Genomic DNA, 16,985 nt, shown 5'->3' with positions numbered 1-16,985 from the left:
CCAGCCTATCGGGCTGGATTTCCAACTGCAGGTCATCCTTGTTTAGTGATGGCGAGTCCGCTCGGTGCGAAGTATTATTATATCTGTGGTACTCTGGAACGCTTCCAACCTCCCTGCCGAATGGTACTCGCACAGCGCTCCTCCTAGACTTCATCCCGGCTACGAAGAAAAAAGCCCATACAGCTGAATTCTTCTAGACAGCGGAATGGCTGACCCCAGGGGTCGGGATGAGGTGTTTTTAGCAGCCCCAAGTTGTTCTCTACATCTTCAGGGCCTTGGAAGCGTCCGAGTACGCCTCTGTCGACTGCAACCGGCTTAGTAATTACAAGTAAGAGATTATGAGTACGACATGCGAACTTGGAACGATGTGATCGTCGTCCGTCCGGCTTCCGCCTCAGCCTCTGCCTCAGCCTCCGCGTCGGCCTCAACCTCGGTGTTCAACAAGACACCCACCCATGGGTGCGTCGGGCGAACTCCACCCTCATAGCCCCATCTTTTCGCGTTCGTGGTAGTAAAAGCCCTGAGCCCCGATCTGCGGGACCAAACGCCGGAGCCTTCCATTCTACCAATGCCAGCGCCCAGGTGCCCGGGCCCCCTCGGCGGCTCGGAAGTGGACGTAATGGACGGTACCTTATGTGGCGCCCATGCCGTGCATCGACGGCATCTGTGGTTCTCGGGGTCGACAATCTCCCCAATCAATCTTGTTTCGTGTGGGCTTGCTGTCGCTTCGCGGGCTTGATGTCCTCAGAGGTAATGGCGTTCAGGCAGACATTCGCCCACATAGAGGGATGGACCAGGTCGAACCACAACGAGCTGGCCGTTGAGAAGGGGATCAGGTACTCAAACGGTTCTTCTATCGACATGTAGTAGCTGAAGATGCAGTCGATCAGCTCGCGGGGTAGTCTCCCTAAGGGGAAGGGCCGGTCCGCGTTAGCAGGGAAGGAAGCCATGGCGACAAATCGGGGCTCTAGCCAGGCGGGGGGGCCGGGGGGTCCCGGTAGCGTTAGCAGTAGCGCCCCGGGATGCATGCGTCAAACATGCGCGTGGATTATAAGATGCGTATGATGGTAATGACTGTATGAGGTAGCTAGTGTTAGTACTGCTTTTTAGTGAAGAGGGGTTGCTATAAGGAAGTTAGGTAGCATGAGTTCGGGGTGTACGACGCTGGAGGGTATGCCATGGATAGATAGGTAGGTACTCAAGTCTAAGGTATGAGAGGTACTTGTTGTTTTCGATGGGCATGGTAGGTAGGGGTTTGTGGGATGGGATTTGTGAAGGAAGGAGGCTTGAGGCTGCTAGTGGTGGTGAGCGAGGGAGAAAGAGCGATTTGAAATAGACAAGCAGACAGCCTTTTGCCTGAACGGTTCGCAAATATTACATATTATACGGCTCGAGTATAAGGTGCTGTGAGGTGATTCGTGCTCCGTACCTGCTCTCTGTCAGGAGTCTCACTACCTCACGCTCTAATTCCACTTCAAAAAGGACGTTGTATTAAACAAAGATAAGGTAGGAGGGAGGGAAGGGGTCACCCACCGCGCCCGTTGCAGAAGTACTCTGGGATCCTAATTTCTTACTATATCCCCCCTTGGTCCAAGCTCTGGTCTTGCCTATTATACACGCCTTAAGAGCATCCGGCTTGATTTTGCTGCTTCTAGCGCCCCGCCTAAGATTACCCGCGGTCTCTAGCTAACGTCGATTTAGTTTCTGCCCCGCCACTTATCCTCTGCACCCCTAACTACCTCAACCGTACCTTTCCCTAGACAGACGGAGAGTATCACCTAAGGTAAGGTAGGGTCCACACATAACTACACTGTCAGTGTTGGCAGCAGCGACCCCGCTCCCCAGGACAACTGCAACGTTGTGTCGTTATTTTGTCTATGTATAGTGTTGCCCCGTGGTAAGTATACCCTCCTCTAAGCGGCGGTTTGAGTGTTCCTAGGTGTTCGTTCATCTTTACACGCTAACAAGCTACGTCCCCAGGAGGTCCTTCCCGAGGTACCCGGTTACACGCGTACCTACCTACCTGGGCTGCCTGCGCCTTCCGGCCCGCACCCGACCGAGCCGCGGTTTTCACCACTTGCCATCTGCATAAACCTACCTAAGCACACTAGCCGGCCCGGGCAGTGCCTGCGCTGCCGATTCCAGGAGGTCCCCCGCCGTTCCTTCTCGTTACGGAAGTCATCCCATGGGCCTTCCCGCCGGCGTCGTCTTTGCAGTTGTGGTTTTATCTCGGCGTTGGTTAGAGCAAGTGGATGCAACTCTCCCGTCGGGAAGGTGACGCCTCCTCGCAATTTACCCTTCCCGCCCTCCCAACTTCACATTCATCTTCTGCAATCCCATGACCCTTAGGTTCCTTCTAATGCACCAAAGCCACCTTCCACCAGCCCGCAGGTGGTCAGAGCCGCTTATTCCCACCAACTGCACTGTCCACCTCAGTAACACTAACACCACCACATCAAGCGACCGCTAAGGCACCTTACACTATACAACCTCAACATACCTTAGGTACCTTACCGCCGGCCGTCACCTAGGCCATCTCTCTCTCTCTCTCTCTCTTCACACACACACACCACATACACGCACGCACACCTATTCTGTTGTGCTGTTCCCCTAAGGCGATATGGTGCGGCTACTATACGACTTCGCAAAGGGCGCGGCAGCCCAGAAGAGCAGGTTAGAGACTACGTATCGGGAACGCCGCCTCCTCATCAGCATGGGAGTAGGCTAAGGTGTAGCAGCAGGCTGGGCGGTTTCGCTAACATTTCCTACAGGGACACAACGCAGCTAATCATAATACGGTGCCACTCTACAACGTTCCTCGTCCACCGCGACATCATCGTCGAGTGTTCGTCGTACTTTCAAGGCTGCATAATGGGATTCTACAGGGAGGGCTTCGACAGGTCTGTAGACTTTAGCGACGACGACGACGTCCGGCCTGAGTGCGTATATGCCTACTTGTCCTTCGTCCACCACTGGTATTTTGCCGCATGGGCTAACGGGAAGCCAAGCGGGCAGGGCCTGATGTCTATCGCCTCGCGCATGACACTGTCCTCGGTAGCGGAGGCAATCATTCTGTCTGACAGGCTGCTTAATCGGGCGATGCTCATCCTGCTCAAGGAGGTCTTTATTGGGCTCCTCCAGGCAAGGCAGACGGCTTGGCTGGACGCCCAAAGCCACGAACAGGATTTGGGGCGACGCTGAGCACCAGGCCTACTTTAACGACTACACCTCGTCTTTTGACGTGTTCTCGAGAGGGCATGCGGACGATAGGCTTATGCAAGAGGCCATCGCGCACTCGTGGCACATTGTCACGCGACAGACGATGGCCCTACACACGCACTACGAAGCGAAGCTGTCGCGAGACTTCGTCTTGCGGGTCGGGGCTAAGCGCCACCGCCCCGACGGCGAAGACATCTGCACGAACATGGTTGAAAGGGCTGCGGGGGTTTTCCTCGTTGAAAGCGATAGATCAGTGACAGAAGCGTTTCTGAGGGACCGCAGGAGGAGGCGGAGGGTTCTCGGCCTGTTCCGAAGCTTAGAGGGGTTAATAAGGTGCAGGACCTAGCACCATGGTACAAGGAGCCGCCCGAGGCCGCCGAGGAGAGGAGTGCGAGGTTCCGGGAGGGGGCGGCGGGGAATGGCGTTGGTTGTGTGGGGCGGCTGCTTTTGATTCCAGAAGGCGAGCTGTCGTGCTCCCGGCTTGTATACTTTTTTATCTATGGCTTACACATTTGGCATATGGGCGGCTTGGAGATAGGGTCGCAGCAGCCGCGGCGAACAAGGAGGGGCGCCGGGGTTAACTACTTTGCTTTATAGATATCACCCTTTATGGATTAATTCGTCGCCTACGAGCTGGAAAACACACATGTGCTGCTGCAGGTGCTCTTGTATACCCACCAGGTGGCGGAGGGAGCTAGCTCTCTGTGAGGCTAGATACATTATACCACTGAGCCATGCAGCACCTGGTGACTCTCCTGCATTGTTTCAGCTGCGACTGGCATGGAGGGTGTTCGTCCACTACAGTATCCGGCCGGCTGAGTACAGAAAAGGCATGATACCTGCTTTTAGATTAGGTTATAAAAGACCTGCGTGCTTGTTCGGCAGACTCCTTGAATCTTACTGGCGGGAGATCCTGAATGATTATTCGGCTTCCCCGTTATATGGACTGGTCTGCTTGGTGTGAAGCCTGGTGTTCTATTGACGATCGGGCGAGCTCGTCTAGGCTGCCCAGGCTAACAGCCGGCAGGCTGGTCTCACTCGCCCCTGTTGCGCGCCCTCATTAGAACGTGCACACAGAATGCGTACCTACAGGCAGCAGCTACCTTGGATACAGGCCTTATGATTTCCTACACTAACTAGTTGTACCTTATGTTAACAGGTACCTCACACAAACCAAAGTGTGAAAAAAAAAAGAGTGCATATCTAGGTACTGCAGCGTGCTGTGAGGGTGGGCATGAGCGAGATGGGACTCGAGCGATGATTACATGCAATGCATGCTTATATAAGCATCAACCCAATGCGGGATTCCTCGTCTGGGCCGAGGATTACCTAGACTTAAGCTGAGAGAAATCAGCAACATGTGTAAATAGTGATCATAGGGTTGTATACTTGACCCTACACCGCTTAGTTGGTAGCCACAATCTTTAAGACGATAGGGACATATACCATAACCCGAACGACCTAACCATGATGACCCTAACTGCCTAACCCGCGCCCGGCTCAGGTTAGCTATCTCTACGTCGTTAGTTGAATTTCCACAAGTGAGGATCTAAGGCTCTGAGGCTCTTCAAGGGACGAGAGGACCATATAACATACTCCATGGCTGTTAAGCTATGGGCAAGGGGCGGCCGCGGGGCTCGACGCTACCTTGAAATGCGACATGGACGTCTAGGCTAGGCACATCTCATGGTTATATGTAACTGACGTCCTAGCCAGGGAGGCCGGACCATATCTACAGAGCCAGGTTTAGAGTATCTGGTTTTTAGAAATCACTACTAGTGGTCTTTAGAGTTATGAGCTGCTTCGCCCAGGATCCTTCACAATGATGATAGGGGTTGGGGGGTTTAATCTGTTAAGCAAGCATTTAGAATCAGGCTCGGTCTGTGAAGAACGCAGGAAAACTGCAAATCGAGTATCATGTACCTGCCTAACCGGACGGTGTCGTAAGGACTATATCAGCAGCTACAAGAAAGAACTCCAAAGAAGGATGATTACAGTAGGAGGAAGATATCGGGGGGGGAACAAACCAAAAGAAAAAAGAAAGAAAAAAGAAGAAGAAAAAGAAAAGAAAACCCAAAAAGATGAGAAAAAGAAAGAGAGAAAAAAGCAAAAAGGTATAAGGAAAATAAAGGGTTCCATCCTACTATAGGGCATTGAGTAATACGCACGTCCTAGTCCAACGTCATGCTGTAGAAAGCCTCGCTTATGCTGAAAGTTGAGGTCCATTACTAAGGTATTGTTCAGATCCCAGCGGTGTTAGGTTAAACGCTAGATACCTTAGATCAATGCCTTGGTCAAGACGCCTCTAGGTGTCTCTAATGAGAGACTTGCGATGTCGCGGTCCGGCAAGGATGCTTCTTCCAGGCTGTTTAATTGGCGTCTGGTTAGCTGCGGCGAAAAACCGCATGACTTTCTCCGAATAGCGATTTGCCGAGCCTCCCGCCCCCTTCGGCTCTGAGAATAGACAGCTGGCAGTGTCATATCAAAGAACCAACCTCTATAAAGAAGGCGTGGCGGGTGCTGCTGAGAGGCTTTGGAAGACATCCTTGGAAGAAGGGTGTGCGTGTGTGTGCGCTATGCTTAGGGTTGCTGGTTTGAGCCTACGCCCCCGGGTGATCGCCCCTCATCTGCTCTTATAAGGCTACCTTAACTCTCCATTCTGATCTCAAGCCATTTTCTTGTCTGGCCTGGGCTAGTGGTGTTAGCTATTGCAAAGTTGGTATGCAGTCGTTGAGATGGTAAGGGGTGCGGTCATGGGCCAAGTCGAATGAGCACTTCTAATAGCCGGCTTTGGCTTTGATAGCCCCCCTCCTCTCCTCTCCTCTCCTCTCTTCCGCTCCCAGGGGCTGGGGCCTTCTTCTGGCTGTTTGGTGCTGTCTCTATACCGCGCGTCAGATGAGGTAGAGCAGCCGATTTCCTCAGAGCTCCTTTGCTGGCTGGTTGTACCTATATCGGTCGCTTGTATTCGTAGGCTGGCTGGCTTAGCTGTCAAGGCCTTCAAATTTAAACAGGCCTTTCGGTTCGACTTGATAGCACAGGCGTTTACCTACTACTTGTCACGATGAGTGAATGAAATCTTGCGCACATCGCCGTGGATTGAGATGTACAGGTCCAAGGCTTATTAGGTGTTATGAAGTTCGGTTGGGCCGCTATGATACCCTTGCCCTATATGCAGGCGATGCCCTGATCCTCCACTTCCCTAGACGTGCCCCAAGCCCTCCCTACCTAGTGCCTACGTCGCGAACTGCGGTCGCTCCTTCTCCTCTTCGGACACGAATACTCCCCTCTCGATTGCGGGTATGTTCTCTCGCTCGTCACAGGGCGGGCGGGCGGCCGGGCGGACGATCCGACAAGGGATCTGATGCAACGTGGATGCCTGCGTTCCATTGCGGGACGGTTTCGATTCGACTGAGATCGGTCGGTCTTTTGAGAACAGCAGGTCCATATGCGCAATTCGGGAGACCGCCTAGACCGCAAGCGACGAAGATGGCTTGATTAACCCACCCGACCCTCGCAACGGACCGTTACGGTTCGCACAGTGTTCCATTTCGTCCGCGGAGGTGAACAGGGACCGCAGCTTTGGGAATATAGTGTGGAGCTGCTTGACGACCTCCGCTACGCCCTCATCGACCGGCCCAGGCTCTCCTTCCCTTGGAATGCTGATGGAGTGGAGGGTTATCTTCATTGATTTCCCGGTGTCGTGGCGTGTCGAGTTTGGTGGTGGGGGCCGCCAGGAAGAAGATGCTGCTGGCAGCCGCAGGCTCGCGTCGAGAACCAGCTCCTCTATCTCTTGGTTGTTGCGTGCAATCGACTCCAACATGTGCTGGCGGCTTCCCTGGCCGGGCGTGAGGGAGTAGACGCCGGGGAGGCTGAGTTGGAACGTCTTGAGTTGGCTCATCCCTCTCTGATCGCATCCGAAGCGTTGTTGGGGGGGAACGTCCCACGGCTCCAGAGCCCCATCCGTCCACCGCGAGACGTTCCAATCAGGCGGAGCTCCTGCAGCTGCGTCATTCTCGACAGGTACGTGAGGATTGCGGGCGAGATGCTGGCTGGCCTGAACCGTACGGTGAGCGAGTTCAGGGCTGACATGGTTGCGAGCTCTTGATACAGGGAGGTGCACTCTCTCATTGGTCTGATGTCGAGCTTGGTGAGAGATCTGAAGGGTTGACCTCGGCGCTTGTACCAATCCGCGTGGTTTGGGGGTAGGGGACTCAGAAGGCTCGAGATGGCCGGCTCTATAGTAATGCGCAGCCTGCTCAGCTCTGGGCAGTCGGACAGGGCGTGTATGATTATCGCAGACTCGTCACATCCGTACGTCAGGTTTCGGAACATGCTGGCGGACGTCAGCTTGTCCCACGCTGGCTGCACAACTGAGACTTCGTCGTGATGGTATGCCAGATGGTCGACGCGGAGTTGGGAGAGATTCGTCAGCAATGATACGAAGTCCGGGAGGGCGGACTCGACATGCCACTGGCTGACTTCCAGTCTCGTGATGGTGTTGCCATCTGCTGTGTGGAGTCTTTCGATCATTTCGGGTAACGTTGGGTCATTGAACCTCATGTGCTGTATCTGCCTCAGCCTTGGGAATGGGAGTCGGTAGATCGAGGTGAGGTCCACATGGGGAAGGAGGTATTGGCGAGGTTGTGAGTTTGGTGGGTCGTTCGCCTGGCAAAGGCCGCAGCCGCACTTCCGTCCGTCCCAGCCGGTGAGTGTCTCGATTTGTGACGGTTACAGGGCCCTCCTCTTATTGTCTATACACTCTTGTGTAATGGCCAGGAGGCACACTCTCTTCCAGACGAAGGGGACGGCGTGTTCGAACCATCGTCGACCACATCGGAGGAACGGGGCGATGTGACGCAGGCCGGTTCCAGGGCTAGCGATGTTCCGGAAGATGAGGTCGACGATCTCCGCGGGGAGCCTGTCCATGCTGGTTAGGAGGGGTAGATTGCTGATGTGAAGCGTGTCGCGCTCGTTCCTGCTGCTCCTCCTGGTCGGAACGCTCGCTCCTGTAGGGTGGGCGATGGGGAGGTGAGGAGGTATTTCTTGGTACTAGGTAGTTTCCTGATCTCTTGCGTTGTTGACAGGTAAGCATTGAATATCTCGTGTTTGAGGCAGGTCCGCTTCAGGGAGGGTAAACTAAGCAGTCAACAGTTTTAGCATGAGAATTAAGAGGGTGATGTTTTAGGTCAGTAGGTGCTTGCCTGAGGTACCTTGCAGGTAGGTACTCAATACTGTTCGCAAGATATTAATAGGCCTTATAAGGCAGTAGTAGGAGATGCACAATAGTAGGTTTTCTGATTTGCTCCAGCTCATTAGCTAGCTCCACGCTAATACAAAGGCATCAGATGTGGGAGTGTGTGAGTGTGAGTGTGGATTTAGCCTGGTGTTTAAGTAGGTGTTTCAGGCAAGTACGCAGGTAAGGGCAGGCAGTTGTAGTTAGTTATATAGTGCCTTTCTCTCCACTTTCGCTCCTGCTTGCCGAGATGCTGCTAGGTGACTTCCCGATTAGTCAGGCTCAAGTTAAATTTCCACGTTGCTGTTGACTGATAGGGGGCATTCTCACATGGCTCCCGCGTGTATGGGAAAGAATCGCTGAGGGAGGAAGGAAGAGGGCAGATGAAAAAGAAAAGAAAAGAAAAAGAAAAGGAAGAAAGGGAAAAAGAGAAAAAAGGGAAGAGGAAGACCGAAGGAAACAAGAATTCCAACTTGATTTCAGTAGTTGACTATACTACCTTATTCAGCAGTGGGCTAGGAGCCAGAACAGCCGTAGGAGTCGCGGGCACCAGAGCCCATCCACTTCATCCATCTCCTCTAGCCATCCACGTATATGCTCGGGCCCGTTCGACAACAGACCCGACCAGTCCGACCAGCCCATCACCTCCAGGACCATTGCACCCAGGGTGCTCACGCCGGTACCAGCACCAATGCCTTCTACGATCATGCATGCTGTAACAAACCGCTGCACGGCCTTTACCCATACGCATTGTACCTCCTTACATAGTATATCCTCCCTCTCCAGCGCCTCTTGCTCATTGCCGTACCACTCGTCCATTTGTTCCCGGTAGACCGTCCGCCAACAGAGCGTTAGCGGGAACCGACAGGCGTGGCACCGCGCCCCCTTGCCGCCGCCGCGGGCACGGTACGACCGGAACATTGTTAACCAGCCCTGGGCTTCCGATGATTCCGCCTGATGTGAGCACCTCTTCAGCTTATGCGTCTCTGCTATCCGTCCCCGCTTATAGAAGGCGCAGAGCGCACAGCTGACATTCTTACTCTTCAGGAGGGATATGAAGTCGCAGATCAACGGGTCGTATGCGGTGTGCGGGCGGGGTTTGAGGAGATGGGTTGGGGGAGGATGGACGGGGATAGCCGATAGACTTCGATGTATCTCAACCGGGTCTGAGAATCTTTCCCTAAGGGGCGGCGCCAGGTCGTCGCAGGCCCTAGCTTCTTCCTCTATTAGAGATGTTCGCCCGTGTGGCACGTGGAAACGAGCCCGTCGCTTTGCTGCGCGCCGCTGCTTGGCGTTCAGGTGCGGCTGTCGCGGGCCGCACCAAGCGTTCGGGGATGTTGCGAGCGGCGAGGCCTCGCTTTGAGGGCACAACCCGCTGCTGGCCCCCTCCGGCCGATACCGCGGGAGCAGTAGCCGTAAGGCCTCGCCTGTATTAGCGTCGTCCTTGGGCATCGTTACTGCGTTGGGTGAGCCGGTCTGAGGGCTGGCTGGCAGGTGTTCCTGGTGTTCCTGCGCGTCTGAGACGCTTTCAGATGGGTGTCTAAAGTCAGGAGCTGCCTGCTTGGGCATACTGTAATCGATTGCTACGTATGTAATAGTGACAGTAGAGCAGCCGTCTACCTAGGTCGCAAGGTAAGCGGCTGGGACAGGATATATATACTGCAGAACTGCAGGAATAAGAGGGGCTCACCGTGGCGCTTAAGGACCTTGATGTCGAGCACGTGAGAACCAGCAGATGATAGCAATCATTTTAGGTCTACAGGGTTGCATCTGATTAGTAGGTCAATAGTATAAGGGAAGCCTGTTCTAGGAAACACCACTGCGTAGCATCTATACTGGGATCAAGCCCGACTGGAACCTGTGCCTGTGGCCATTGTAAGGGATTCCTCGCAATAAACGAAAAAGAAAAAGGGAGGGGGGGGGCAGAAGATAGGAATAAAAGGAAGTAAGTGAAAGGACAGAAAGCCACTTCAGGAAAAAGAAGATTGAGAAGGAAAAGAAGATATTAGCTCCTAGACTCGTCCAGCTACCCTATTACAATGGACCAGCGTTATATATAACGGCACGGTAGGTTTATTTCTACTATACTTCGTATTGCCGATGAATTCTACTAATAAGTGACTGGCGTATGAGGGCATATGACCTTCTGGCTTGTCCACCCTACCACCACACCACCCCAATCGCTATAGTATTGAGAACGAACGAGCTCCATATTACTAAACATTAAGGTAGCTAATGAACGAAACTGAAGTGGCTAACGCTGCGTAAAAGGGCAAGCTTGAGCGAAAAGGCGGGCTCTCGTGACATAATATCGGGTGGTTACAAGTTTCGCTCCGATTCCCTGCCTCCTGTTGAGGAGAATACTGCTAACAACCGTGAACGACGGGCTTTTTCATCCGCGACGAGGGCGCAGGACCTGGAGGCGTCATGACCCTACTTAGATATAGGGCAACAGTGTCAGCACCCAGTTTTGATACTACTAGCGTCGGCATACACTTGGTTGATTATGCCCGTAACGTGAGAGTGGTGATGAACTGGTAACGTCGACTGGAGAGGCTTCAAAGGCGATGGGTACCACTGACTGTATGTAGGTGGTAGTGAGTCGGGAACATGGCCGTGGCCGGGACGTATCCTTTTCAGTAGAGGCTGAACTTGATCTCTAACCTGCCTTAGGACCAGGTGCGCGCTGAGAATCTTCTGGCTGTTATCGTCCAAGGGGTAGCTGCCGATACACGAGACAGTCGTCAAAGTTATCTTAGGTGACTGTTCCATAGTGGAATGCTTTGCTGCAGGCTCGGCGCTGTCGCTGATCCCGAGGATCAGGCGGTACGAGTCCGCGATTTTAGCAATCACCAGGTACGTCAAAAGAAGTATGTTTTGCCTTCTAGAGCATGGACAGCCTAGTAGGCTGTTAAGTCTGGCGAGTGCCTCTCTGTTTTCAGACAGTATATCGCCTATATCTTTCTGCCCGGATTTGCAGTCTCCCTCGATAGCGACGAGATGAGGTGGGCGTTGTACAACCGTTAGACAGCCGCTCGCTGACGTGTGGAGGTTTTCTAAGAGGCTCAGAGCCTCAGTGGCGCAGTCATATACACGGCGTGTTCTATCGGGATTAAGGGCGTCGCCCTTCACTTGCGGCCGTGGGCTGGCGTCCTGGATACTGTTGCCTACATCTTCGGTGGGTCGAGTATCTCCCGCACATGGGATATCGGAGTTCCCATCAGGCTGTCTCGGATAATACTGCGGAGAGGACGGCGTGTTCTGATTGCTAGGCGAACTTAACACTATGCTATTAGTCGAAGGATCTTCGCTTGTTGCAAGCTCCAGGCTAGGCTCCAGTAAATACATAGATGCTGTGTCAATCAGCCAGCTCCAGTTCCTGACGTCGTCAAACGAGGCTTGAGAGCGATTCGTCGGGCTTTCGGTGGAGGGATCCTCCGTCGTGCTGAGCGATAGTGACACTAGCTGAGGAGCTGCGAATGATGACAACGTTCCTGTGCTACTCCCCGGCATGTCGTACAATTCGGCTAGTCGTTGACGCTCACCTGTACGCATAGACATGCTGTACTGGCAGCACAGCCCCTTCTTCGCGCACCGGTGGCATATCGGGTGCTGTTTACCGCATCGTATTTTCTGCAGACTACAAGCGTTACACGACTGCCGGACTTGACGATGTTTGCGCTTGTAGGTTGTACGGTCTGCACTTTGCATAAGCATTGAGAATACTACTATGTATGAGTTGTTTGCGGGCTAAAGGGTGAGGCAGAAGGATTTGAAGATTGAGAAATGGGAACAAATAAAAAAAAAAAAAAGAAGAAAAAAGGAAAGAAAAAAAAAAGGGGGAAGTGAATAAAACCACACGCGTTAAGGTTAGCCCCTTCACAATAACAGTCCTGCCAGATCAGGGCCAGGTGGTTAGTTGCCTAGCTAGCTACTATGCAAAGGGTAACTACACCTATGCGTTTTCCGAATGTTACGGTTGCGCGTTACTTTTACAGCTGAAACTCCAATCTATCCCATCGACTGCCATATGACGTCAGTAGATCTCGATGCGGGGTCGTAAATAATTATGGTTTCATATGATTCTGTTTCCGTCGTTCCCCTCAACTCCATACCCTTTCAAGAATAGCATGCTGAGCGAAGAGTAGGAATTGTATCTGAGGTTCCGATGTTATGCAGTAGTCAATGGGATAAGAAAGCTAAACGTGACGCGGCGGATCACATTCCTGCAGCCCAGTGTATATTGAAGCTTCAGCCTTCACTCCTAACCCTAGTGAGGTGCAGCGGGTAGTTAACCCTACTAGTAGAGCTATAGGACGACTTCAGTGTTTATGGTTTAGCTCTGTTGAAAGTCTCTATTATGACACTGATTACCGGGCGTAGTTGAGGCTGTTCTTAGCCTTTTCTTTCTGATGTTGTTTCACTACTAGCTTCTGATACCTAAGGAAGCCTATTGGACTTTTGAGCTCTCTGTCAAAGCACATACCTTCTTTGAGCCTTGGCCTGGCTAACAGGATTCATACTGTGGACAGGTGCAGAATGTATGATCTGATTCTTCAGACAACAAAGACGACTCGATAGGAGCACGTACTACAATTGGCCACGCACATCTCTGCCTGCAAAGGGTCTATAGGTCTATGATGGGCGCAAATGACAAGGCAAAGAAGGACTTCTATATCTCATTGCTGCCCTTGACTTAGGCTAGCATAGCAGTTTCCTGTATGCTTCCTCTGCTGTTGCAGTGAGAATGCCGATCTTGACAGAGGCGACGTCCCGCCTTCGGGGCAACAACTTGCATCCCAGGTGCCGGGGACCATCTTGCTTTCAGGGCAACAATGTCTTAAAAGCCGCCCGCTAATCTGGAACCCTGCCTCACCCCATCTATAGGGCGCGCTAGCTACCTATAGATAAGCCGAGTAATTGGACGTCAGTGGCTAGACTGACGCATTACGCTAGGAAGGTCGCGTTGGGTCGCGTTGGGGGAAATAGCGCGCATTACGTGCAGAATATCTCCCCTGAAGGCCGAGAAGGATGCTCAGGGACGCGTTGACGATTTCTGCCCGGGGGACCAATCATGTCGTTGGTTCTGAGTTTCGGCTTTAGGTTGCGTTTCCACAAGCCACCCCTGCCAGTGGAACAGCCCAGACCAAGCAAGACCCCGCTGCGAGGAGGAGGTGCCTGCCTGGGTGCCTGGGTACAAGGGGGAGATCTAATTTAGGGGGGGGGGTTGGCCGGGCGGCCGTGCTATAAGCCATAGTCCGTAATATGCCCCGTGGGACGGGGTCCCCGGCTTGCATCTGACAGCGGCGAGGAAACGCGCTGTTGCGTAACCCTAGTCCGGTCCGAGCCGATCGCCACTCCCACCGAAAAAGGCCGAACGTATTCAGGCGCTTTTTTTTTTTTTTGCGACGGCCTTGTATCGTTTGTCTATCTTCGGCAGCTACGACCGTTACTATTCAGCATGTCATAAAGTAAGGTAAGATAGATTGCGTTGGGAGCGGTGTTGAGAAGAATAGCTTTCAATCCTTTCGTGCCTGCCTCTCCTGGCTAATGGCCAGATTCCCAAGGCGGCCTGCACCCACACCGACTCACCGTTTAGTTCGCCGCAACAATATCCTCAGAGTCCTATGCTCCCCAGTCTGCTGTTCATCATGCTGGCACCTATCATTGTGGGGCATCAGGAGGTCGTAAAATGCGCCAAAGCCGGTCCTCATATGCAGCTTAGCGCCCAGCTATGTAGGTAGCGAAAGAGCAGGGAATGACAATACAGGTATATCATCACTAACGGTCTGGGTGCCCAACCAGCTTATTAATAGATGTTCCTCTTGACGTATGGCTCTCGTCTTGGTTGTTTCCGCAGCTTAAGTCTTGCTAGACACTGTGTATCACTTCCTTCCCACGCCCAATTTCATCATCACATACTGCATATTCACTAGTAGGTTAGGAAGCAGACTGTATATACGTTAGAGGTGGAAGTTGCTTGAGTACGTCTGTAAGCTCTGGCACTCTCCGCATATATACTGTTAGCTATCACTCTACCGTACCAGCAGGGTTGAGAGCCTGGGCGAACAGTGATAAGAGGCCTGGGCATACTATTATAGATATCATGATATCTCCTGTGGTTATGAGGTTACTCATGGCCTTCTTCACCAGAAGTGAAGCAATAAAACAGGAGAGAATCTCTAGGTGGCTGCTGACCTGTCTCCATGATGCACACTCAACGCTGACCACAAGACCATCAGGATAGCAGCTTGCAGCTTTGTTACTGTTGGGGTCCTATTGTAGAATCAAATGCACCTCGTCAGACCCACAATGCGACTCCTGGTTTGAGGCCTTAGAAATTTTCAGGCGGCCATCAAGAGCTAGCACAGAACAGAACGTATCAGGGTTGCTTTCTATAGCGCATAGCAAAGGATCTGGGTCGTTGAAGCCAGCCAGGCCTAACCTGTTATTAAATAACGACTGTCTTCTGGCTATTTCTAAGACCTTCTACTCGTCCTACCTTAAGCAGAGATTCAGCAGACACGCCTGAAGTAGGGACGAGTCATTAGAAGCTGCATCTTTTCAAAGTACCACAAATGAACCCTATTATCTCTTAAATGCAGCCATGTTGTCCACTTGTGTGGGATTTGAATGAGAACCCAGCTAACAACTCAACGGGTATTGTTGACGAATCGAACAAGCAACTTTCAGATTAGGATAACACTAAAGACCAATGACTACCCTCATGAGCTCATTATCAGTTTAAAAACTGCAGATCAAAGGCCCTTTACTAGCAAGACCACAAGACTTCTCCAAATCGCTACATGATGATTCTATAGTAGCTTCTATATGGAGTTGCTAAAGAACAGACAGCTAGCCTAAATATGTTACGGCCTTTCTAGAGCTGTAGTAGCTGTAGCTTGTCCGTTTGTAAGACAGACATATCGTTCTGTCCGCTTAGCAACGGATGGCCGAGGACTGTTGAAACTCATGAGGAAGTACCCATCTAGCTCCGGAGGAGCCAAGCTGGCGGAAACGATCACGGCATTATTGCGAGGTCCAAGAAACGAATTCGCATTCTCGCATATGCTGCCTGCTTTCGCTGGGGATACAATGCCTAAGTTAGTGTGCAGTGGGATGCAATAAACGCAGGCATCATTGCTGCTGAAGGCTGTGGTAATTAGATCGAAGTGGTTAGGGGCCAAGGTGACTAGTCCTAAACTTAACGAGTATTCGCGGAGGAAGATGAGCTGAAAGGGTCCGAGGATGCTCACGAAGTTAATTGCTGGAGACCTGTAGAGGTCCCATCCGACTACAAGTCACCTCATGCTCGGGTTCAACTAACCCTCAGACCTGAGGACTAGCCGCTGTACTGGTAATCAGTGGCACTGTCCCCGATCCTGAAGGGGTCTCTTAGCGAACGGACCTACTAGATATCTAGAACTAATAGGGTAAAAGCAGGCAAGTGGCTGCTCTACCTTACATCAGAATTCCACCTCACATTTCATCTATCAGCCGAAGTCGTGAGTGGGATGGAAGCTGCGAGCAGATATTCCTCATCATCACCCCCCTTCTTCTTGGCACCCATCCGGCAAATCCCGATTTCCTCGAGAGGAACATTTTCCATCCATACGTGTCCCCGATAGCTCCTTAGGATCTCCGTCGCGTCAATGAGCCCCCCGTCGGCGGTCTTCCTGGCGTTTAAGATGGTGGCGTGAAGGAATAAGCTGAAGCCTCTCTTGTCGAAGATACCAGCATCCTCGAACACATGCCGGATTCTTTGGCATAGCGCGTCGAAGTCGTAGTCGAGACACGTGGGGTGCGCAAAGAGGATTTCGGCACGTCCTGGATCTATGCCAGGAAAGGTTCCTAGGCCAAGGAGCGAGATCTTGATGGGCCTTTGGGGAAGTAGAGGAATGATGCTCTGAAGGACCTGGGTCGCCTCTTCAACGTCTTTGGGCTCGGGAAGGCTCATGACTCCCAAAGTGAGGTGGATAGTGCTGAGGGGACGCACAGCGGACGCGGGGATGCTGATATTGTCCGCACTAGTAATGTATGACTTAAGAGCGCTCAACTCCGCAGACAGCCCAGGCCGCGACAATCGGGTGACCAGTGGAATACAGAGAAAGTGTGTGGGCTTCATAGTGAGAGTCTATTGTTATAAGCACCTCAATATAAGTAACAGGACGGGCCATGTGAGTCTGGACTTATCCTCTTTTTCACTGACCATTACCTATCTGAAAAAGCGATGCTGGTTTGGTGTCCCCTCCCGGCAATTTTTTATGTTATCATTTAGGTGGGTAATTATTCCGTTAGACCATCCGCCTCGCGGGATGTCCGGATCGACCAAGGCCCACCGACCCACCCGCGCGCAACACACAAACGCGAGCGCAAGCTGGCTCCCAGCCTGACTAGAACCCCAACCCTTGAGCACTATTTCGGGGTGTCCCCTCTCTTACTTGCCCCCTCCCAATCCTCTTCATGCTGATGTAATATTGAATCTCTCATCAAGCTGTGCACCGTTCGTCCTGGGGGGAAGCGGTCTCGGTCT

The 16,985-nt window shown here is 52.4% G+C and overlaps 4 protein-coding genes across 4 annotated transcripts; 1 reads left to right on the top strand and 3 right to left on the bottom strand.

The window, feature by feature from the left end:
* Nucleotides 1–2,620: 2,620 nt before the first annotated feature.
* Nucleotides 2,621–3,201, top strand: CGCA056_v015123 (uncharacterized protein; the record flags this gene model as incomplete). The annotated part of the gene is made up of 2 exons (XM_037330364.1): nucleotides 2,621–2,673; nucleotides 2,772–3,201. 2 exons carry the CDS (start codon nucleotides 2,621–2,623, stop codon nucleotides 3,199–3,201), a joined length of 483 nt encoding a protein of 160 aa, XP_037171249.1.
* Nucleotides 3,202–7,113: 3,912 nt separating this feature from the next.
* On the bottom strand, nucleotides 7,114–7,749 carry CGCA056_v015122 (uncharacterized protein; the record flags this gene model as incomplete). Its single annotated transcript, XM_037330363.1, has 1 exon — nucleotides 7,114–7,749. One exon carries the CDS (start codon nucleotides 7,747–7,749, stop codon nucleotides 7,114–7,116), a length of 636 nt encoding a protein of 211 aa, XP_037171246.1.
* Nucleotides 7,750–10,818: 3,069 nt separating this feature from the next.
* On the bottom strand, nucleotides 10,819–11,224 carry CGCA056_v015121 (uncharacterized protein; the record flags this gene model as incomplete). Its single annotated transcript, XM_037330362.1, has 2 exons — nucleotides 10,819–10,888; nucleotides 10,947–11,224. The coding sequence occupies 2 exons, from the start codon at nucleotides 11,222–11,224 to the stop codon at nucleotides 10,819–10,821; spliced, it is 348 nt and encodes a 115-aa protein (XP_037171248.1).
* A 4,714-nt stretch (nucleotides 11,225–15,938) lies between these two features.
* On the bottom strand, nucleotides 15,939–16,577 carry CGCA056_v015120 (uncharacterized protein; the record flags this gene model as incomplete). The annotated part of the gene is made up of 1 exon (XM_037330361.1): nucleotides 15,939–16,577. The coding sequence occupies one exon, from the start codon at nucleotides 16,575–16,577 to the stop codon at nucleotides 15,939–15,941; it is 639 nt and encodes a 212-aa protein (XP_037171247.1).
* Between the last annotated feature and the right edge of the window lie 408 nt (nucleotides 16,578–16,985).

Source organism: Colletotrichum aenigma (assembly GCF_013390185.1).
Source record: "Colletotrichum aenigma strain Cg56 chromosome Unknown KSG_Cg56_contig36, whole genome shotgun sequence".
Classification (NCBI taxonomy): domain Eukaryota; kingdom Fungi; phylum Ascomycota; class Sordariomycetes; order Glomerellales; family Glomerellaceae; genus Colletotrichum; species Colletotrichum aenigma.
This window is presented reverse-complemented; position numbering and strand designations above follow the sequence as displayed.